General features: G+C 39.9%; 1 protein-coding gene and 1 non-coding gene across 16 annotated transcripts in view; one reads left to right on the top strand and one right to left on the bottom strand.

Annotated features, from left to right (window-relative positions):
• The window catches only part of AKAP13 (A-kinase anchoring protein 13), a 266,890-nt gene that overhangs the window by 153,359 nt on the left and 89,227 nt on the right, over positions 1-24,304 (top strand). For 9 of the 15 annotated variants that reach the window (XM_031669207.1, XM_031669206.1, XM_031669208.1 and 6 more), the window contains 6 exons: positions 323-398; positions 6,683-6,819; positions 16,403-16,773; positions 17,698-17,751; positions 21,527-21,592; positions 23,721-23,913. In XM_031669207.1, the coding sequence (XP_031525067.1) occupies positions 323-398; positions 6,683-6,819; positions 16,403-16,773; positions 17,698-17,751; positions 21,527-21,592; positions 23,721-23,913 (897 nt within the window). The remainder of the gene's footprint in view (positions 1-322; positions 399-6,682; positions 6,820-16,402; positions 16,774-17,697; positions 17,752-21,526; positions 21,593-23,720; positions 23,914-24,304) is intronic. The other 6 variants (XM_031669210.1, XM_031669214.1, XM_031669213.1 and 3 more) reach the window with 2 other exon arrangements.
• LOC116276014 lies at positions 12,189-12,294 on the bottom strand. The gene has a single exon (XR_004185474.1). It is a non-coding gene; the product is annotated as a U6 spliceosomal RNA (small nuclear RNA).

Below are 24,304 nucleotides of genomic sequence, written 5' to 3'. Positions count from 1 at the left end.
TATTTTAATGTTTAGTCAATTTCATATGTTAACTTTTTTTATTTTACCCTTGGCCTACACTATGGCCTTCATCTTTGTGTATCTTTTCCTCTTACTTTTGTATGCCTAATTTTTATTGACAATGACAACCTCTTTAGAGCCTTGAGTATAGATTGCTGTGGTTATAGTGTGAAAAAAATTTTTTTTCCCTTGACATAAGTTTGCTCACCCTGTATTAAATAAAAAGATAGGAATGTTGGTACAGTCGACATAATTTTGGCACCTATAAAATTATCTCACATTACTTCAATGACTGAAACACAGTGTTTTCCTTTTCTTTCAGATAAACCGAGAAAACTGGTGTACAATAGAGCCATGCCCTGATGCAGCATCTCTTTTGGCTTCCAAGCAGAGCCCAGGTAAGCTGAGATTGTCCATTCATTTTCTGGAGCTGCAGGCCCACTCTAACAGATCGTTTTATTTGGAGATCTGCCCTTCCTTAACATATTATACAGTAAATCAGAGGAAGGGATATATGTGATTTGGCTTTGTAGGTATTTTGTCTTACAGTTGAGGATGAGCACATGTAATTACCTGGATTTTATTTTGCTGGTAACGGACATCATAGGTGGCTTTATGATTCATTCATTTGTGAAGGCATCTGTGCTGTGCATATACATATGACATAGGTTTTTTAATCTGGCAAAAGTATAAATCTACTGTTAAGAACCAAACCTGAGGTTCTCAATTTTGACTGCACATTGGAATTATCTGGCTGAGCAAGCTTTAAAAATATACACATGCCTGGGTCTTACCTCCAGATATTCTGATTTAGTTGGGTGGAGTGTGGCCTAGATACCAAAATCTTTATAAGCTCCTTTAGTTACCCTACTGTGTACCCAAGGTTGAGAACATTACACTTTGGATGCATGGTCAGGAATTAAGTCTTTCCTTAAGTATCTTTGAGTTATTTCTAACAACACTTGAGGGTACAATGCTCTTAAGACCTTGCTTGTTAATGACATGGCTTGTGGTTAGTTAGGATTCCCAACTTTTAATCCAGGTCCAGCCTCTAACTCTGTGTGACGTAAAGTATGTTCCCTAATGTCTGTGTGCTACATTGTCTCCCTCCCATCTGTAAAGTATTAGTAGCTTGTCTCATTTTGAGGGTGTAGTACGGATGACATGATGAGTAATCCCTGTGCCTGTTCCTATGGCTGCTAAGTGAATACTAGTAATTTGCATTCTGAGTTTTTTTAGTCTGTTTTACCCAACAAGCCTCTGTTTGCCTTCCCAATTTTTACTGCCCAGCTTTAAAAATTACCTAGTCTTCATTTGCAGGTCTTTTTAGAAATAGTTTACGTGTAGATACCCTCCAGTAGTGTTAAATTTAAAAACAAATTGTTTTGAATCCTCTAACTCCAGAGCAATTTCCTACTGATTCTCAACTCTCTGACTTTACTACAAAGGAAATAATTGAAAACAAATATGGAAAGTGTTTTTCTCTATTTTTGTCTCATTTTTTGCGAGTAGTTAAGGATATTATGCTATAGTCGTGTTCAGGGTCCAGGTTTTACAAGATTGGCCCTGTTGACAGATTTAGCTGACACTTCCCCCATGTAGCCTCCTAGAACCTTCTACTTAAACGTCTACCACTTACTACTGTGTTTTGGTTCCTTAAACTGTTTGAGGCTTTTTCTAAAAGTGTAATTACAACCACCCAAGAGTGAAACTTTCTGCCAAGTAAAGGTTAAATGAGGTTGCTCACGGTTTGAATATTCATAGGAAGGAAAGATCTCCACACATCATAGTTTAATTTCTATATTTAGAGAAATGATTTTTGAACCCCTGGACATTTTCCCCAGGACACAATTTTGAATTCTGTAGACCTACTGTACACGCTAACCCCGAGCATAAGCAATTTAGTCTTTTTAAAGTAATTATTTTAAAATCTCAATTTAACAAAGTTGCAGATCAGAATTATGCCACTCAGCTTCAGACCTGAGATTTTGATTTTAGGCATAGTGTTTTTGTGAATCCTAGGTACCTTGTTTTGCAGGTTTCTCTATTTTACTTCATAAACACTTCCTCAAGAGAGCAATAGCATTAGACCAAATAAGATACTGTCTTTTGGCCGGGCGAGGTGGCTCATGCCTGTAATCCCAACACTTGGGGAGGCTGAGGCAGGCTGATCACAAGATCAGGAGTTCGAGACCAGCCTGGCCAATATGGTGAAACCCCTGTCTCTACTAAAAATACAAAAATTAGCCGGGTGTGGCGGCACACGCCTGTAGCCCCAGCTACTCAGGAGGCTGAGGCAGAAGAGTCACTTGAACCCAGGAGGCGGAGGTTGCAGTGAGCCAAGATCCAGCCTGGGCGACAAAGCAAGACTCCGTCTCAAATAAATAAATAAATAAATAAATAAATAACAGGTTTTTTTTTTTTTTTTTTTGAGACAGAGTCTTGCTCTGTTCCCCAGGCTGGAGTGCAGTGGCATGGTCTCGGCCCACTGCAAGCTCCGCCTCCCGGGTTCACACCATTCTCTTGCCTTAGCCTCCCAAGTAGCTGGGACTACAAGTGCCCACCACCACACCCAGCTAATTTTTTTGTATTTTTAGTAGAGACGGGGTTTCACTGTGTTAGCCAGGATGGTCTCAATCTCCTGACCTCGTGATCCCTCCGCCTCGTCCGCCCAAAGTTCTGAGATTATAGGCATGAGCCACCGTGCCTAGCCAAGATACTACCGTCTTTTAAAATCACTTTGTATACTCTTTAGTAATGGACAAATTACAAGATAGAATTATGATTAGTATGACATAACAGAGCCCACAGGATGTCAGCAGTGTGTTTTCCTGCCCTTCCCCAATAACAGTTTGTTGGCATTTATGTCGTTTTAAACCCAAATGACTAGATAAGACCTTTTAAAAAGTTTGTATTCTAAAAAGCTAATAGCTCAGTACACAAAAATTATAGACAAATTTACATATGGGTCATAAAATGGGACTGGCCCTGCCTGTGCCCATCTTTAAGGTACTGTCATCTGGATACTTACTGAATCATACATTAAATGTTAATGAAGCCTTAACTTCATTAGACACATACATCACACACCTGCTATGTGGTGGAAACCAGAGTTCTGGTTACTCTATGTATAAATTATTCCTGTCACTGTGACTCCTTTAGGGAAGTACGATCATCTCTTGTCACTGTTATGGAAATGGCAACTGAGAGGGGTGAAATTACTTCTTGCCTGGAATTTTTCTTCTATTAAGTAGTCAGACCTAGATTTAAGCCTGATGAGTCTAACTCGAAAAGCAGAGATCTTTACTCTTGTTTACACTTAGATATGCTGCTCCCCTTTATTCAGTAGGAAGGGAACATATAGAAGGAAAGAAAAGATTTTATTAATTTTGAAAACTTAGCAATACATGTGACACAGGGTGTGGATTAGCTCTGCCTTTAGGGATTCCCCCCACCTCCCCCCGCCCCATGACACGGGGGGGTTATAATGGTTTATGGTCCCTCTCTCTCCATCTTGGTCCTTCTTTCTGTACTTTTCTCTCTTCCCCTCCTCAACAATCAGCTTTATCTCACAGAGCAGACTCTCATCCCAAACTTGGTTTGTTACCCCTTGTAGTGCTGGCTTGAATTTATTTTCTGGGTGAGGTATTCCTACCAGGGCTGAATCTGGATCTTCCCTGTGAATTTTCCATTCGAATATCATGAGCTAGTTTGTTTTCCAGTCTGGAATTTGGACGTGGTCTGTTAGAGGGCCAGCTGGACAGCGAGCAGCTCAGTGTAGTTGCTGTGACAGCCCTTTCTTTTCTTGGCCAGCCCCCCTATTTTCCCTCAATCACGGAAAGGCGTTTTTTTAATTTTTTCAGGCAGGGAAAGGAGAAGGAGTAGATCACACCCACTAGCTCCTCTTAGGTTACTACATACTCTAGGAAATGTGAAAAAAATTCTCCAGAATACCCATAGTTTCCAGTCGTCTAAAGGCAGGGCTGTTCCCATTGAACTAACACTCTCCGAAATAGTTTGAACCAAGACTGAAACAGACTAAGGTAATTTTTTTTAACTGAAAGATTTTCAGATTCATCCATGAGCCCTGTCTCACTTCCTATGGCATTTTTTTGTATAATTCTTCGTTGAAATTGTCTTCTAATATGTTTATTTCTGCCACAAGACAGTAAACTGCCTCCCCCCCAACATTAAACATTTCTTTTTATTTGGATACTCCCCAGTATTTAGCCAGATGCTTAACTAGTAGAAAAAAATCATTTGATTGACAAGCGATTTATGACCTGTAGCAATGCAGTGCATCCTTGACCCTTGCTCTAAGCTACCAGGGCAGATAATTCAGTGATTGTCACTAATTAATTGTTCATTAGAACAGCTATTTCTTCCCAGTTTCAACACACAGAGACAACATAATTATCTAAGCATAGAATCTAATAATCGAAGGAGACACTGGAAGTTATCTAGTCCAGCCCTCACTTCCCTCTCTGTGCAGATACCTTTTCTGTAATATCTTGACATAGTCATTCTCTGTTCCAAAACCCTTCTGGTAAAGTGATAGTCACTACTTTATGGGGCACCCAACCTATTGCCAAGAAGCCCCGTTTTAGTGAAGCTCTGTAGCTCACACTCACTGGTCTTTGTTCTGCCCCTGGAACAGCACAGAGGGAATCTGTGACTGTCTTTAGGCACATTTTCTTCAAGCTCCTCAGTAAGCTGAATGTATCTCAAATGTTTTGACTGTCATGACCCCGTTACTACGTACACATTTTTGTTTATCAGTGTTCTACTTTAGATGTTATTTAGGAACAAGTACAATCCCGAAGGTGTGGTCTGGATGGCACATAGTGACAGGACTGTTCCCGTTTTGGATACCAGTGTACTATTTACTAATAGAGACTAAAACTATTAGTGTTTCTTTGGTTTTGTCATCACCTTGTACTGTCAGTTCCTCTTGAATTTGCTTCCCCCAAAACCTCCAAGTAGAGTTATCTTTAACTCCTAGATAGCCAGGTTTCCTGCCCTGTCCCTCATCACTTAGTGTCACCTACAGATTTAATAAAGCATGCCTACCTGGTTGTCCAAATAACACATTAACTTGCTTACAAAAACAGAGATGCATGACTTTTATCTTTTTTTTTTTTTTTCCTGAAATGAAGTCGCTCTCTATCCCCTAGGCTGGAGTGCAGTGGTACGATCTTGGCTCACTGCAGCCTCCGCCTCCCAGCTTCAAGCAATTCTCCTGCCTCAGCCTCCCAAGTAGCTGGGATTGTAGGCACCTGCCACCAAGCCTGGCTAATTTTTTGTATTTTTAGTAGAGATGGGGTTTCACCATGTTGGCCAGGCTGTTCTCAAACTCCTGGCCTCAGGTGCTCCTCCTGCCTCAGCCTCCCAAAGCGCTGGGATTACAGGCTTGAGCCACCATGCCTGGCCAGAACTTTTATCTTTAAAACTTCTTAGGGCCAGGCCCAGTGACTCATGCCTGTAATCCCAGCACTTTGGGAGGCTGAGGCAGGTGGATCACAAAGTCAGGAGATGGAGACCATCCTGGCTAACACGGTGAAACCTCATTTCTACTAAAAATACAAAAAGAAAAATTAGCCAGGCATGGTGGCACATGCCTGTAGTCCCAGCTACTCAAGAGGCTGAAGCAGGAGAATCGCTTGAACCCGGGAGGCGGAGGTTGCAAAAACTTCTTGAAGGAAGCTCATATCCACTCAGTAATGGACTTGGGTTCTTGGTTTCACCATCTACAAATCCCTTTAACCGTATAGTACCCAGTCACATGTCACTTTTGTTTACAAAGTTAATAGCCTGGGCAACATGCCAAAACCCATCTTTACAAAAAATAAACTGGGCTTGGTGGCATGTGCCTGCAGTCCCAGCTACTTGGGAGGGTAAGGTGTGAGGATTGCTTGAGCCCAGGAGGTGGAGGTTGAAGTGAGCTGAGATCATGCCACTGCACTACAGGCTGGGCAACAGAATGAAAAACTATCTCAAAATAAACAACACAAAACAAAAAAGCAAAGTTAATAAGAAAGAGTATCTTGCTTATTTCAAGCTACTAAGTTTTTAGGCTCCCTCCATGTACCAAGGTAGTATTTCTGTCACAGACCCCTCCCTCTGGCTTGCCAGGGTCCCTGTTCTAGTTATTGAACTGAAAACAGATTCTAAATGATATATTTTTCCACTTTGGCACATTATGCCCCCAATTTAAGAGCTATTTATAGTAAGAAAAGTTAAATTATATTTCTGTTATTACTCAGCAGAACCTATAAGTTTAAAACAAACTGCATCACATAGTTGCTAGTAAAAGACTTTGGATTTTGAAGACAAAAGAAAAAAAATTCCCTAACTACTACGAGGAAAACATTACCGTTCAGGTATCTAAATAGAAGTAGAATATGCTTCTAAATCATCCTTTTATCTTTCTGTACCTAATATAAACATGGTAGACGCATGATTGTCCTGTAGGAGCTATATCAACCTAGAATTGGAGTAGCAGAACTACTAATTAGACTGTGTCCTTTATAGCTTCTTGATATCGAAAAAAAGAAACAAGGAGGGAAGGAAAAGAAAAGAGTGAGAGAGAGATTTAAAAGACTGGTTGCTGGGGTGAAAAGGAAGTGTTTCTTTTTGGTTTTTGTTTTATTTTCAATATTGGTGAATAAATTCTCTTTTTCAGAGTGTGAGAACTTCCTGGATGTTGGACTGGGCAGAGAGTGTACCTCAAAACAAGGTGTACTTAAAAGAGAATCTGGGAGTGATTCTGACCTCTTTCACTCACCCAGTGATGATATGGACAGCATCATCTTCCCAAAGGTATTGTGTAAACCTTCCTTTCATTTTTGTCCCATGGCTTTCGTGTTACTATTTGGGCTTCCCAAACTCTTTTCCACTTTTTTCCCCTCTTGTGCTCATTGTCTTCCCAAGACATGGTGTTTCCCTAAATATGTAACTCCTGCTAGTAAGTTGTGATCCAGCTAGCCTTGTAGGGCCTCACTCACTCTGAGAGGTGTGTAAATGTTCTCTTGGAGAAGGAAACGCCAGATTACCAGGGTTTAGAAAAAGGCATTGGGCTGGGCATGGTGGCTCATGCCTGTAATCCCAACACTTTGGGAGGCTGAGGTGGGTGGACCCCTTGAGGTTAGGAGTTCGAGACCAGCCTGGCCAACATGGTGAAACCCCGTCTCTACTAAAAATATAAAAATTAGTTGGAGGTGCTCACTTGAACCCAGGAGGCAGAGGTTGCAGTAAGTCAAGTTTGCGCCACTGAACTCCAACCTGGGCGGCAGAACGAGACTCTGTCTCCAAAAACAAAAAAAAAAAGGGAAAGAAAAAAGCATTGGCCAAAGTGATTTAATGTGAAATTGTGGCTAGTTAAATGCAGATTTTGAAGCTCATATAGGAGTCAAAAGAAATGGAAGTTCCTTTAGAATTAAGTCAGATGACAGTAAACACTTCTCAGTGGGCAGCAAGGACCACAGCTCAGACTATATGATGTCATATGTATAAACCAGCTGTAGAGTCATTTCTGGTTAATGTGTTTAGGCCTGAAGCTTCCTGTTGAGTGTGGTCATATCACTTATCCTCATCTAGCCTGCTTAATTGGAACTTTCTAGATCTCTGCGCTGGAGCCCTTCCACATGAATCAGCTCATGTTTGCATATAATTTGAGACTGTCTAAGGGAGGTGGGGAATGGGGGCAGTTTGCTTTCTTTTGCTTATGTTTGTTTCTAGTTGCAGCAAGTTCTGTTTTGTTCCTCTGCGAAGAATAGAGGGCTTTCCCACAACAGAGATGGCAAATACTACTCAATTATATGCCACAAGTGGTTTTCTTAATGGTAAGGAGGTGAAGAGGCAGAAACACTGTTGCATCTACCAGGGCGGTTCCTTCTAGTTTTATAATGAGCTCAGAGAAGTGGTGAGGGCAATTGTGTTAGTGGGTGATTAAGTTGTCCAAGATGGTCAATGATGCTGTGTAGAAGTTACAAGAATAGGCCAGGTGTGGTGGCTCATGCATGTAATCCCAGCACTTTGGGAGGCCACGGTGGATCACTTGAGGTCAGGAGTTCAAGACCAGTCTGGAAATGGTGAAAACGCGTCTCTACTAAACATATAAAAAAAATTAGCTGGGCATGGTGGCGTGTGCCTGTAATCTCAGCTACTTGGGAGGCTGAGGCAGGAGGATTGCTTGAACCCAGGAGGTGGAGGCTGAAGCGAGCCGACATTGCACCACTGCACTCCAACCTGGGCAACAGGAGTGAAACTCTGTCTCAAAAATAAAAATAAAATAAAATAAAATAAAATAAAAAAAGAGAAGTTACAAGAATAGAGACCTAAAGATTTGGGAATCAGGAGCATATCAATGCCTCTGTGAATGTACCCTGTGTACCTTCCTTTCATTTTTGGCCTTCCCTAAAGCCAAAATGAGCCACCACACCTGGCCTATTCTTGTAACTTCTACACAGCATTTTTATCTTGAGTACATTGTCTTCCCAAGTTCCTTGGAAAGACTTATTTAATATGATGCAGCCTTAAAGATTTCTATCACTGTTACTCATAGTGACTTGACAAAAAATTCTATGAAGTAAAACCTCCACATTTAGAAGATCTGCCTTTCTCTTTTTACTTAGGAAAAGAGAAATCAATAGTTTTATTTTATTTTGTATTTTATTTTATTTTATTTTATTTTATTTTATTTTATAATATCAGAGTTTAGGTAATTTCCACTGTGACTTTGAGGTTTTAATTGTAAGGAATTCTATTCCCCGCAAGGGAATACCATTCTGAAGATATGTGTCGCTAAAAACATACTGAGATAAACAGATTAGATAGTATCTCTAAGTTCCAGCTTTAAAATGGGATCATTGAGAATCACTGAAACTAGGTCATGGATATACAGATATTTGTTAAACATTTATATATGTTTGAAAATTTTAATGTAAAAAGTTTTTTTAAAAAATTGAAGTGTCCTAATTAAGAAATACTTGCTTGCAACCTCCTAGGTGCATGACAGCTTGTACCTGAATATTACCATCTCTGCAGACTCAGAGTTACTTCTGGTCACTTAACTGAATGGTTTTCCTAGCTAAGGATAATTAGAATTTTCTATGTTTCTCCTTAGTTTCCCAGAACCATTCATGAAATTGCTCATATAAATGACCTGTGCTAGATTTCGGAGTTTTTTTTTTTTTTTTCCCCCAAGAATACTAGACAGACATAATTTTTTAAAGTTGAAGGAGGCCAGGCATGGTGGATCTTAGCATTTGGGGAGGCTAAGGCAGGAGGATCACTTGAGTCAAGGAGTTTGAGATCAGCCTGAGCCAACATAATGGGACTTGTCTCTACAAAAAATACAAAAATTAGCCGGACATGGTGATGCACACCTGTGGTCCCAGCTATTCGGGAGGCTGAGGTGGGAGGATCACTTAAGTCCAGGAGGTTAAGGCTGCAGTGAGCCGTGATGGCGCCACTGCATTCCAGACTGGGCGACAGAGCAAGACCCTCTCAAAAATAAATAAGTAAATAACACCTACATTTTATACCAGACTGCTTAGGGAAAACCAGAAATGGCAGGTTCACTTTCACCTCTTCATGTGTGCTCGAGAATGTCTAAATGGCCTGAGAAGAGATGGGGAGGATTTTTCTCTTAGTGTTTTTGCTCTACCAAAGTAGCCTGTGACCAGGGGAGGTTTTGCAATAAACGTTTGCTCTAGCATTAATGAAACCAAGGGCTGACTTACAAAAAGGAGAGAGATAAACTAATATTGACAGGATAGTTACTGTACAGTAGGTACTGAACTAAATTTTTAAAATATTTGATCTCAGTTTGTTGCCCATCAACCCTGACGAGTAGGTGGTTTTATGCTCTTAAGGAAATAGAGGCACTGATGGGTAAAGAAATGTATCCAAAATTATTTAGTAGGTGAGCAGCCAGCTTGAGGTTTGCATCTAGGCCTGACTCTAAAATCCATTCATTTTTTGTTTTATTCTCAACCTCTGCAAACCTGCTCTAATAGCCAGTGATTAAATAAAAGTGTGGCACTGGCAGATAGGCCATCAGCTGCTTCCTTAAAAGTCGTCCTCAGGGGTAATCCACAGAGGGTGCTATGCAAAATATCAAAATGTATTGCAGTTTGTTCCCAGGTTCTAACCCTCTTCTCCTTCTCTAAAAAATAATCTGTAGGCAAGAGATTGCAACATCTTTTTCTGTGAACCATGAGTGGTACATGACGTCACTTCCTTCAGCCATTTGTGTGACTCTGGCCTCACAGAGGTCTTTAACAGCCCGTAATGTTTGCTGTGACCTTTTCACCTTAACCCTGTCTTTCCATTCAGTATACCTCCTGGTAAATGACTCTTTAGTGAGTGTTATGAGCTTCATGTTTATTCTCATGAATACGTGTGAGTTCCTAAGATCTTTAATCAACAGCATAAAATTTAGATTTTGTTTCTAAAGTGAAAAGAAATCCTAGGATTCTTTTTGGCACTAGCTAAGAGAGAAAGTACGATTATAAAATATAATGATCTAGGCCACTCTACTATCCAAAAGGGTAATTAAAGTCTACAGGAAATATTAATAGTTGCTGCCTCTCTTCCCAAAGAGAGGTAAATCAAAGCCCTTCCATGTATTTTTTTTCCCCAGGTTAGTTAGAAGATGTATCTACAATTGATTTTAAAAAAATCAAAATGACTTACGTAAGATACAAAACCTAAAGGGAACATCCTTCTTTCATGTGTTGTAGTTTTTCTCAGGTCCTTGATCCCCAAGCCAAAAAAATTACTTTAAAAAAACCCAAAAAACCTTTTTGAGATAAAAGTAAATGTAAGCCAGGCACACTGGTTCACACTTGTAATCCCAACACTTTGGGAGGCTGAAGTGAAAGGACTGCTTGAGTCCAGGAGATTGAGACCAGCCTGGGCAACATAGTGAGAACCTGTCTCTACTAAAAAATTTAAAAATTAGCCAGGCATGGTGGCACATGTCTGTAGTCCCAGCTACTTGGGAGGCAGAGGCGAGAGGATCACTTGGACCTTAAAGTTCAATGCTGCAATGAGCTGTGATTGTGCAACTGCACTCCAGCCTGGGCAACAGAGGGAGACGCTGTCTTAAAAATAAATAAAAGTAAATGTATTTACAGAATCCTAATTAAGAAAACTACAATTGCAGCTGGGCGTGGTGGCTTATGCCTGTAATCCCAGCACTTTGAGAGACCAAGGCAGGCGGATCACTGGCGGTCAGGAGTTCGAGACCAGCCTGGCCAACATGGCGAAACCCCATCTCTACCAAAAATACAAAAATTAGCTGGGCGTGGTGGCAGGCACCTGTAATCCCAGCTACTCGGGAGGCTAAGGCAGAAGAATTGCTTGAACCTGGGAGGTAGAGGTTGCAGTGAGCTGAGATCGTGCCACTGTACTCCAGCCTGGGCAACAGAGTGATACTCCCATCTCAAAAAAAAAAAAGAAAGAAAACTACAATTGCCTAATGCACAAGTGCTGAAATTATTACAAATTTAAAACTGTGAGCCAGTGGTAATGCTTGTAATCAGGTACTTTTCTTAAAATATTGAACATAAATGGATTAAATGGTTGGCATGTGTTAGGTGTTTAAAATGTGAGCTGTTCTTTTCCAAGGTCCATGTAGAGTGCCTTGTGTATTATTATAAATAATAATAATAAATATTTGGGAATAAATGGAGATTAAAGGACTAGTATATTGGCAGTATTAAGCATGATTTCTTCAAGTATAGTAATAAGATATAAAGTATGCAGCAGTTTTTGTAATTCTATGTATATAATGTTTATACCTCTGTATGCACTTATGTGTCCATACCTGTATAATGTAACTCTGGCTGAGAAAGCCAGTCAGGCATTTTCCCCAACATTTTATTAAGAAAATATTGAAGCATATAGAACATTTGGAGAATTGTACAGTGAACACCCATATACCCACTACTTAGATCCTACAATTAACTTTTAATTGTATTTGCTCTGTTATGTAACTATATATCTGTCCATCCTTCTGTCCACCCAGTTTGCCTAAATTCTAAGTGTTCAGATATCAATATACTTCACCTCTGAACACTTAGAATTCAATATTTGTTTATAGGCTGATTGGGTTTTTTGGTAAAATTTACATACAGTGAAATGTACAATCCTGAGGGTACCAGTCAGTGACTTTTAAAAAAAAATTTAATGACCGCTTCACGAATGTGTGCATCATCCTTGCACAGAGGCCATGCTAATCTTCTGTGCATCGTCCCAATTTAGTATATGTGCTATCAAAGTGAGCACCCATCGGTGACTTTTGATAGAAGCCTTCATTCACCTTTGTACCCAGCCTGCAGCAGGATACAGACTATAAGCATTGCTTTGGAATTGCCTCATGTCTTTTCTCAGTCAGTCTCCATTCACACCCTCTCAAGGCAACAGCTGTCTTGTTTTCCCACCACAGATTAGTTTTCTCTGTTTCAGAACTTCGTATAAATGGAATCTAAATAATATCATTTCTCTTGAGTAAATACCTAGGATTCGAATTGTTAGATTATATGGTAGGTATAGGTTTAATTTGCTATGAAACAGATCTTTTCCCAAGTGGTTGTACCATTTTACATTTTCACCAGTGATGTTTTGTTTTCCTTTTTCAAGTAATAACCACCAATTCATAGTAAGAGCTGCATAGTGCAGTAAAAATACTGAGTATAAGAATATTATTCTGTGTGAACTTTATTCTTACCAGATGCACGAGACTGTAGAAATCATGTAGTTTCAGTGAGATCAGAGTTAAAAGCACGTATTAGGAAGAAAGGCTTTGTGTTGAGAATATATTCTAGACAGAGCTCTTTGTTTTTAAAATATGTATAAATAGGCCACCAAAGATTTTCCCACCTTATTTTAATGAGTCTCAAAAGGGTAGATGGTTGCTTTATAAACTTCAGATTGGTAAAGTGCCAGAGAGATAGCAGACCTTTTTTTTCTTTTTTTCTTTTCTTTTTTTTTTTTTTTTTTTTTTTGAGACAGAGTCTCGCTCTGTCACCCAGGCTGGAGTGCAGTGGCCGGATTTCAGCTCACTGCAAGCTCCGCCTCCCGGGTTCATGCCATTCTCCTGCCTACAGGCGCCCGCCACCTCCTCCGGCTAGTTTTTTGTATTTTTTTTTTTTTTTAGTAGAGATGGGGTTTCACCGTGTTAGCCAGAATGGTCTCGATCTCCTGACCTTGTGATCCGCCCGTCTCGGCCTCCCAAAGTGCTGGGATTACAAGCTTGAGCCACCGTGCCCGGCCAGCAGACTTTTTTTTCCAAGGCAAAATCCTTCCAAGATTAGCTGCCAGTGAAGAAGCACCTATACAACTGTCTGTGAGTTATTTCCAAACTGAGAAGAGCTAACTTGTAAGAAGGCTATATGACAAATTAATAAATGGAAACTTTAACTCAAAATTTTTGTTTGCTTTGAAGCCTTTCTTGTGTGTTTTAGAGCAGGCTTTTTACACATTTTGCTTTATTGATGTTCATTCTGTTTGTCCCTTGATATTATTTTGAGAATTAGACATTTAGGCAGCTAAGGGTGAGTATATTAGCTTCCTAGGGCTGCTGTAACAAATTACTGGAAGCAGGGTGGCTGTAAACAACACGAATGTACTTGGTCCCAGTTCTGAAGGCTGGGGATCCTAATCACTGTGTCAGTGGGGCTGCTTTCCTTCTGTAGGCTCTGAGAGAAAATGGCCTCTCTCCTAGTCTCTGGTGCTTGTTCACAGTCCTTGGTGTTCCTTGGGTTGTAGATGCTGCACTCTAATCTCTTCCTCTGTCTTCACGTGGTATTCTCTCCTGTGTGTCTTTTTGTGTCTCTTCTCCTCTTGCAAGGACACCATTCATATGGGATCTGGGGACATTTTGGATCCACCCTACTCCAGTATAACCTCATCTTAACTAATTATATCTGCAAAGACCCTCTTTCCAAATAAGGTCACATTCTGAGAAGGACATGTATCTGAGGAGGACACTATTCAACCCAGTACAGTGAGAAAGCCGAGACATTCACGAGACCATTTACATTGTCCTTGTCCATGGAGAGTTGCTCCGTGAATAGGACCCCTTTAGGAAGCCCCCGAGTCCCTCACTCACTTTAAAAGCATACTCAGTTGTTTCATTTTAAAATAATACCTACCACAATTTAGAATTTACTTGGTGAACCATAGTTTTATTTTACAGAGTGACCCAGTGAAGGGACTTCTCTGATACTGACTTTGATGTCTTGTTCTTACAGGATTTTAAAAAGATGATTGAGATACCAGAATAGGGCAGTTTGAGTTGAAATCAGCCTGGGTTCAAATCTTGACTCTGCTGCTCATGCCTGAGTCCATTGGAAAATCTGGGCCTCAGTTTGACCTGTCTGGTGATCCCCATGCATCTTCTCTCTCATTCACATCTCATACATTACTTAAAAAACAATCTAGGAAACTGGATTCCACAGAACTGGAAAAAGAAAGCCTTCTTATTAGCTTGTGAGATCAAGCCCAAAAGGTAGAAAGGGTGCTTTTAGAAGGTGGTGTGCTTTTGAACTATTACATCAAACCTTTAAAAAGAGTCTCCTTATAGTATAGAGCTTGTTTTCTATTCCAAAGCCGAAAGATTTTCATAATTTTTTTCTCTTTCTTGAAGAACCGTAAATTTTTTTACCCTTAATTAAAACATTGAGTAGACTAATTAGGAAAATATTGTGAAAAAGGGAAAAAGAATTACAAAATGCCCTTCCCTGTTCCCTGCCCCCATCCCATAAGAGTGCAAAATAGCTATTAAGACAGTGCCCACATCTTAAGTATGATCAAGCATCTCTTAGACACTTCTTTTGGTCTTTTGGGTACCATGAAGCTCATCTTTCCCTCACCCATCAAATTCTGTGTTCTGGTATCTCCCTCCCTTGCTCCCTTTCGGGTTCAAAAGATTTTCCTGTCTCAGTCTCCCCAGTAGCTGGGATTACAGGCGTGAGCCACCCCGCCTGGCCACTGGTATGTTTCGACAAGTAGAAAATGTCAGGCTACTAGAACAAAGTTACACAGAACCTGTTAGGCAGAGGTTAGCCAGGAAAGAGCGTCATCACTTTATCAAAGACCTCATTGCCAGGACTGATTATTTAATGTATGATTTGGCCTCATAACACTCAGCCAGTTCTCAGTGAAATGAGAAAAATGTATAGCTTTCATCCATTTAGATATTTGTAAAAGTACTTATGCATTTGTGGCAAACTTTAGGTGGGGTCATAAGCTATTCCACATTTTTCAGAAGGCCACTAAAAACAACCATAGACTTGCTTTTGGAATGTTAATTTCAGCACATTATTATTGTAGCCAAGCAGACTGCTTTGTTTTCAGTTAAAGCTTGTAAAAAAAAAATTAAATCTAACACATTATGAATTTAGTTTTCATATACAAAAAAACCCAGAGACAAATGGATTCCCTTCATTGCAGTTGGTGATATTGACTGAAAGAACTAACATAAATTTGATCTTTTTCCTCTTAAAGAAAGAAAAAAAATGGGATGGTCACAGTGGCTCAAACCTTTATCCCAGCACTTTGGGAAGCCAAGACAAGAGGATTGCTTGATCCCAGGAGTTCAAGACCATCCTGGGCAACATGGTGAAACCCTGTGTCTAAAAGAAATACACAAAAAAAATTAGCTGAACATGCTGGCACTTGCTTCTAGTTCCAGCTACTCAGGAGGCTGAGGTGGGAGGATCGCTTGCGTCCAGGAGGTCAAGGCTGCAGTAAGCCATGATTTCACCATTGCACTCCAGCCTGAGTGACACAGTGAGACCCTGTCTCAAATTGGAAAAAAAAAGAAAAGAAAGAAAAAATGATGTACTTCTAGTCTAGTACCTCTAGTAAAAGGTATAAAGAGGATAGACCTAGGCCAGGTGGGATGGCTCACACCTGTAATCCCAGAGGGAGGCTGAGGTGGGTGGATAACTTGAAGTCAGGAGTTAGAGACCAGCCTGGCCAGCATGGTGAAACCCTGTCTCTACTAAAACTACAAAAATTACCCAGGTGTGGTGGTGCATGCCTGTAATTCCAGCTACTTGGGAGGCTGAAGCAGGATAATCTCTTGAATCCGGGAGGCAGAGGTTGTGGTGAGCTGAGATGGAGCAACTGTACTCCAGCCTGGGCAACAGAGTGAGACTCTGTCTCAAAAACAAACAGAAAGAGGATAGATCTAGACTGTTTCTTTTCTAGAGTCCGGGGAGATTTGAATCCAACTGTGATCATCCTATTAAAAAAACAAGTCTCTGAGGCCAATCATGATCTTGCCTGCCTGGAACCCACTGAGAAGCCATTAGCTTGATCTAGAGTAACTGAGGCTATCTGATTGGCCCTGCTGGCTTCAACCATATGTGCTTTCTCTCCATTACAGCCGGAGGAAGAGCAGTTGACCTGTGATATCACCGGATCCAGTTCATCCACCGATGACACGGCTTCACTGGACCAACATTCTTCTCATGGCAGTGATGTGTCTCTCTCCCAGATTTTAAAGCCAAACAGATCAAGAGATCGGCAAAGCCTTGATGGATTCTACAGCCATGGGATGGGAGCTGAGGGTCGAGAAAGTGAGAGTGAGCCTGCTGACCCAGGCGACGTGGAGGAGGAGGAGATGGACAGTATCACTGAAGTGCCTGCAAACTGCTCTGTCCTGAGGAGCTCCATGCGCTCTCTTTCCCCCTTCCGGAGGCACAGCTGGGGGCCTGGGAAAAATGCAGCCAGCGATGCAGAAATGAACCACCGGAGGTGAGATGGGAGGCAGTTTGTTTAGTGTCTCAGTGTGTGCTTGCTTTTGAGAAGCTTCTGATTTGTGTTATTGTTGGTAAAAGAATTTAGGAGACCCCATAGTATAGAAGAAAGAATATAGGCTTTGGAATCAGGAAAATCTGTGTTCAGACCCCAGCTCCCTAATTTACCATGTAAATGACCCTGGGCAAGTCACCTGACCCCTCTAAGCTTTAATTTTCTCATCTGTAAAATACCTTCATTATTATTTTTAATAATACAGTGAAATGTGATTGTCATATAGTGAGTGTTTGGTAAATGGGAACGTTTATTCTTACCACATTAATGAAACTTATGAATGATAAAATATTGGAGGCAGTAGTTTCATGTCAGCTTTGAATTAAGAAACAAACATGAAGTCTTACAGTCAGTCTAGTACTGAACTGAGACTAGAACTCTACTTATTTTCATCCTGCATAATGTCATGGGATCTCCTGTTTGAATTTATTGCTGAGGCTTATCTAGGACCATTGTCCTAATACCTCTGAAGATAATGGAATGAGAGTGAGATTTTAATCAGTTTGACTAATTCTTATAGTGTTACCTGCATGTAGTATAACCTGAATTTTAAAGTGTTAAGAAAACCCCCTTTAAAACTTTGAGTAGTAATTTTTTTCTGATTCTTTAATGATTTAATAAACTTCATAACTTTTGCCATCTGATTAACTCCTTGGAGCAAGGGGAGGAGCAAAGTAGCCCTCCACAGAAATTGTCAGTCCCTTTTTGTCCTGATGTTTTTCTCATTCCACATTCCTTCATTCTCTTCCCTGTGCCATTTCTCTTTGAGCAGTGTCTCTCTCCCCAGTGTGGTGTCTGTATGTTTCATGCATTTGTATCCCATTTTGTTTCATCTGCAACACTGACCTCTTCACCATTCATTTTCAGTTCAATGCGAGCTCTTGGGGATGTTGTCAGGAGACCTCCCATTCATAGGAGAAGGTACAGAGTTCGTTAACTTGATGGACTAACCATGTCACCTCTGAGCGTATACTAACAAGCATCTCATTCTGCTTAATCCATGATTGGACCATCTACTTTTAAGTAATGTCCCATCTAATTCAGGCAAATAAAATATAGGTACTTATTAATTGCCAATGTCCATTTTATATGAAATGGTTTCTTTAATTGCAGTTTTATCCTATTTTATCTTTTTTAAAAATTATTTTTAATTTTTTCAATCTTGTGCTTATTGGTGTTCAGATGACTGTGATAATAGGGTCTCACCCAGCTTTCTCTAGAAGAGTTCGAAGAATTGTCTATGTCGTACCTATTTAATGGACCCTGGGGAGTACTATTTTTTTCTTCTCCACAAAAGAAAAACCAGGAATGTGTGTGTGCTTGTATATAGGCCCTGAAATATTGTCAACACATTCTTTAATAATGTAATGAAAGACTTTATTACTAGGCCACGTGGCATTTTCCATTCCATTGTGGATGTAGTCATTTCTTAAAGCAAATCAGAGGTATAAGTTCATCTCTTGGCCTTTGAATTCCTTAATTAGTATTTGTCAGGTAATATTTTGAAGCTAAAAATAAATGATTTTTAAGCTGAGAAGTAATTTCTAGTCAGATTGCTAATTCGCTTCAAATTTTGCATTGGATTTTCTTTAGAAGTCATTAGTGGCCTTTTCTTCCATTGTTTAGAAAAACGTTTAGAAGTCCAAAAATTAGGGTTATATTACTGCCAGTTTCTCATATTAGGAGACATTTGTAAAGAAGTATTTTTAACTATTAGCTGAACCTGTTTTTTGGGAAGTAGGCGAATAGTGATCTTTCCGACTTTGTCTTTTCCAAGTGGATGCTTTGTTTAATTCCAGATTTTAGGCAAGAAATTGAGCTTAAATTCAAATGTTCTCATGAATTTCAGATAATCGTGATTCCTATGAAATTGTTCTTCCAGAAAATAAGTTGTTAAACAAGTTTTAACCCCATCTCTACTAAATGCTTTTCCGTAGAAGGTTCTTTGGAGGTACATTTGTCTGGGTCTTTATTAAAGCTTTTCAATATGAGCTTATTAAAAACAGGCACTTGATGACAAAGTGGGAGACGACAGATTGCTGGATGCAGTCCGAGTTAGTGTATAGATGTGCCTGTCGTCAACAACTCCAGCCAGTTTCATCCCTAGTGAAACTTACTTTTGTAGGAAGAATGTAATGTATAATTTAAAATTTTGTAAAATTGAAACATTACAACAAGTATTATAAGGCAGGGGGAGGGACATTTGTTTTTTTTTAATCTAGAACTTTCCAAATCTCAAAGCCAAAGAACTGCTAAATATTACCCCTACTAATTGAGGAAATGACGATGCTTTCAAAAATACCCTTAATTATGAAAGGAGTTTTCTGTTACCAGAAAGGGCAGACATTGTAGACCATCTGCAGCTTCCTTCCTGGTTCCTTAGAAAAGCTGTTACATCTTGGCTGAGCACGGTGGCTCACGCCTGTAATCCCAGCACTTTGGGAGGCTGAGCCAGATGGATTGCTTGAGCCCAGGAGTTTGAGACCAGCCTGGGAAACATGGTGAAACCTCATCTCTACTAAAAGCACAAAAATTAGCCAGGTGTGGTGGCACGCACCTGCAATCCCAGCTACTCAGGAGGCTGAGGCAGGAGAATTGCTTGAACCCGGGAGGCAGAGGTTACAATGAGCTGAGATCATGCCACTGCACTCCAGCCTGGGTGACAGAATGAGTCTGAGTCTCAAAAAAAAAAAAAAAAAAAAAAAAGCTATTATGTTTGTCTTCCTGCCTCCCTATCGTTTTTCATTCTCTTCATGTTAAATCTCTTCACAGTATTCCACATCATTGTCATATCCTGAAAGTAAAGAAACATTTAAATCTGTAGAAGGAGATTATTTTTAAAAATGATGGTTTGGCAGTGTATGTTCAGTTACTGATTTGCCACATTCTGTTTCTAAAAAAAGAAGTTGGATATTTAGGTAAAAATATGCCTGTTTATTAACTGGCGATTTAAAATTTAATAATGTCGAAGAACGGACTTCTGAGTCTTACGTGTGTTTGTAAAATATATATCTTCTCCTCACACAAGTAAATTGTGTCAGTGTCATCCCACTTACCAGAACAGAGAAGTGTCTCCACTGTATTTTTACTTTCTGCTTCTGCACTTGTAAGCTTTATACCACTAATTTAATCTGATTTAAAATGCTTTATACTATTTAGTTTTAAATGATATGGTAAAGATTTTTTTAAAGAGCCATAGGGATAGCTCTTACATCCTCCCACCATTTTCCTTGTCTCCTTTCTCCAGCCAAAAACCCCACTTGACAACAAAACAAAGTTGTTAGATATATCCAATGTATCTAATTTTTTTGGTGCCAGCCCTTCCCATCTGCAAGATTCTGGAGGGAGCCGAGTGGTTTTATTGTTGTCCACAAGCTCTGCTTTTATCTCTTCTCAGAAAACAAAAGCACATCACCCAGAACTTTATGGCCCAGGTAGCAGGGTATTTTTTAAATGATAGTTTTTGTTAATAAAAATCCTGACGTTTCCATGCAGTTTCCTTTATAGAGCACACAATGTTTTGAATTGATTATTGCTTTAGCTAGTGGTGTTTACTTAGCATTTCCAACCCCACATTTTCTGTCCCTGCTACTTGAGAATAGACACCCCTACTGGGATATTCAAGGAAGTAGATGATCAGGTGGATTTTTTTTTTTAATCTTTTGGGAAAAACGGATACAAACTTAACATTTAAAAGATACATTTCTAACTTAGTGGCATAGAATTCCTTTTTAAAAAATTTTTATTATCAGCCAGGTGCAGTGGCTCAAGCCTGTAATCCCAGCACTTTGGGAGACTGAGGTGGGTGGATCACTTGAGATCCGGAGTTCAAGACCAGCCTCACCAACATGGTGAAACCCCATCTCTACTAAAAAAAAAAAAACCAAATTAGCTGGGTGTGGTGGCACATGCCTGTAATCCCAGCTACTCAGGAGGCTGAGGCAGGAGAATCACTTGAACCCGGGAGACAGAGGTTACGGTGAGCCAGGATCGCACCATTACACTCCAGCCTGGGCAACAAGAGTGAAACTCCATCTTGGGGGAGAGTTTTCATTATCATTAAAATATAAGCAAATATTTAATCAGTGTTATATGCTTTATCTTTAACATAGTAGCCTAGTGAGTAGGGTTTGAAGATGGATGCCAGTGTTGACTAAGTATCTTATGCAAAATCTATTAATTGTCTGGTTTGGTTGGATCTATAATGGAAACACATGAAAAAAAAAAAACTGATGACTTCATGAGTCCACCAGAGCACAGTTTGTCACTGTCTCTTTTAAAAAGTCTAGGGTTAGCGATACTGTGGTAAGGGTGATGTGGGAGTATGGGATGTACTGAGAGATTATTCCCAATGATGGAGTTTGAAACACCTCTCATGTCTGAAGAGTGAGCCATAGGTAGTTGCCACGGGTTCACTAGAAGGAATGTTTGGGTTTCAGGTTGAACTGGTGATACTGTAAAGAACCCACAGTCTTTTCCACAGTGCTATCTAGACAAGAATAAAACATTTTTAAGTTTCTATGGTTTTTATTCTAGCCTTTTTAAAAATTGTCAGTGTTACATTCCTAAATTTTTTGTTGAACAAATAAATCCGTCTGTCTCTTAACTATGCCCTTCGTTTTTAAACCTAGTAACTCCATCCCTGTTTCCTCTTTTCTCCCTGCATTTCTGTTTCTGTCTTTGATGTCATCCCCAGTATGAGCTGGTGCCCCTCTGGTGTGCAGTACTCTGCTGGCCTAAGTGCTGATCTTAATTACAGAAGGTATGATATTGTTATGTGTCCAGCCACCAAATGGGGAACCATAAAATATGCCATCAGGGCTTTTGGCTTGGAGCTGGCTTCTGTGTGGCTGGGATGCATATGGCCAGCCTGCTTTGTCTGTGAGCACAGCGTTTCATTGCCTCTGCTATGGGTGTCACTAACTCAACTGAGGGGATACAGCCTAAGAGTCAGGTGATGCATCCTGTATGTCTCAAATGGCCATAGATTTGATGTTTTCTGCACAGATTTATCTCTGTCTTGGCCTGTCTTGATTTTCAGATCCTAGAAATTCTTGGATCCTGAATAAAACAATCAAAGAACCAAGGCAGCTAATAAGATGTACTGATTTCTGTTATGCTTCTAAATCCACCAATCTGTGTAGATTCCAAATTCGGAGACTCCTCGTCGTTTCATATTCTTGTCTCAACTGAACAGCCAGATTTGATTACTAAAACATTTTCAGGATTAACTTTTGCAATAAGCATAGATCTGGTTTTCTTAGGCTTTTCAAGTAATTTCTTCTTCACTTAGCCCCTCTTCTTATCCCTGGTATTGAAAATGAGTTTTACAGGCCAGGTGTGATGGCTCACACCTGTAATCCCAGTACTTTGGGAGGCTCAGGTGGGCAGATTACCTGAGGTCAGGCATTTGAGACCAGCCTGACCAACATGGTGAAACCCTGTCTCTACTAAAAATACAAAAATTAGCCAGACACAGTAGCAGGTACCTGTAATCTCAGCTACTTGGGAGGCTGAGGCAGGAGAACCACTTGAACCCAGGAGATGGAGGTAGCAGTGAGCCAAGATGAGGCCACTGCACTCCAGCCGGGGCAACAGAGGGAGGCTCTGTCTCAAAAAAAAAAAAAAAAAAAAAAAAAAAAGGAAAAGAAAGAAAATGAGGTTTACAGAGACATTTACTTGTAGTTAGTCATGATTTCTATTATATTGAAGTAAGAAAAACATATCCCTTGTTTAATTTACCTACTAGAGAAAATAGAGATATATATGGCTTCATTTCATAATAAGTGATTTACAAAACCAAAATAAATAAATAAATAAATAATTTAAAAAGCATACAAATCCTGGACTGGTAGGTATGAACTTAATTGTAGCAATTTTCTGTACAGTTTTCCTTGAGTGGAGATAACTGAGTAGCTTTAGTATACCTTCCAATTGAATTCCAGCTCATTGTTAGCTGAGAACATCGTCAGCTACAGCTGTGTTTTGAGATCTTGGTTATTTTAAAGAAGTTTCCGCTGCAGTTGTAATAGATGTGAATTATTCTAGTTAGTAACCCAAGGAGGTTAAATCACTAACCTGTCTCTGTAGCCTTCTGCTTACTGAAAATGCTTTTCATTCTGCAAACCACAGAATCTTTCTTGGAGGAATCCTCTTTAAAATGCCAAATCCTGATTGCCTTTGTTCCCTTTACCAATATCCAGGCAAAAAATTACAGCTCTTTCTACTATTAGACCTGGTTGCTTTTTCAGCATTTGTTCATTAAGGTGTTATATGTGCCTGTTGCAACTAACAATTCTCGGGAAGTCTGTCAGCAGTTGTTTGGCCAGGTGTGCATAGAATAGATGGTAACACTCATGAGTAACACTTGGGTTTTCTGGGGTGAAAGCATACCTGTAAAATTATAAAGGTCAACTTGAACGTAAAATTATAAAGGTCCACTTAATGGACATAAGGGCAAGTTACCCAGTTTGCCTTCTGAAAGTTACTTAAGCTCATATTTTCTCTGTGAGATTTAATTACTTGGCATTAGTACAGTTAGATTCACAAAGATTAATTAGATCAAGGAAAAACATTTATAAAGTATCCGATAACTATGGTCTGTCTGTATAGTATATTGAAAAATATCTGAGAAATGATCTTAGGTGGTTCAACATTTGGATAAATTTAATGGGGTAAGAAAATCTAAGTGCAGTATTCTTTCTCAGTATTCCAAGATCTGTGGAGGAAAGGTAGGTGGTATTCTTTGTGCTATGCCCTTTTAGACAGTTTTGCTAGCTGACATAGAAATAATACATGAACAAGGGAGATACACCCAAAGGGATTTTGTGTCCTCCTCTGTTTTTGAGACCCAGCAATAGAATGAATTAACTTTTGTGCCCTGTGTTCAGTTTCAGTCTAGAAGGCTTGACAGGAGGAGCTGGTGTCGGAAACAAGCCATCCTCATCTCTAGAAGTAAGCTCTGCAAATGCCAAAGAGCTCAGACACCCATTCGGTGGTGAGGAACGGGTTGACTCTTTGGTGTCACTTTCGGAAGAGGATCTGGAGTCAGGCCAGAGAGAACATAGGATGTTTGATCAGCAGGTAAGTCTTAAATATGTCTAATTTGGAAAAAATGTATTTCACAAAATATGAACATAGAAGGCAAGGCTTCTGGTAGTATAAGGCTAGTAGCTATGATTACTTACCCATTTTATGATATACTTAATCTAGCACTAAACCAAGTTTTTAGCACTTAATTAAAAAGGGCCAGGCATGGTGGCTCATGACTATAATCCCAGTGCTTTGGGAGGTTGAGGCAGGAGGATCACTTGAGCCCAGAAAACTCAAGACCAGCCTGGGCAACATAGCAAGACCCCCATCTCTACAAAAATTTAAAAATTAGTTGGACATGGTGTCTTGTGCCTGAAGGCTGAGATAGGAGGATTACTTGAGACCAGGAGTTTAAGGCTGCATTGAGCCGTGATTGCACTGC

Source organism: Papio anubis, chromosome 7 (genome assembly GCF_008728515.1).
Source record: "Papio anubis isolate 15944 chromosome 7, Panubis1.0, whole genome shotgun sequence".
NCBI classification, from domain to species: domain Eukaryota; kingdom Metazoa; phylum Chordata; class Mammalia; order Primates; family Cercopithecidae; genus Papio; species Papio anubis.
The sequence above is the reverse complement of the archived record's forward strand: the minus strand, read 5'-3'. Positions and strand labels throughout refer to the sequence as shown.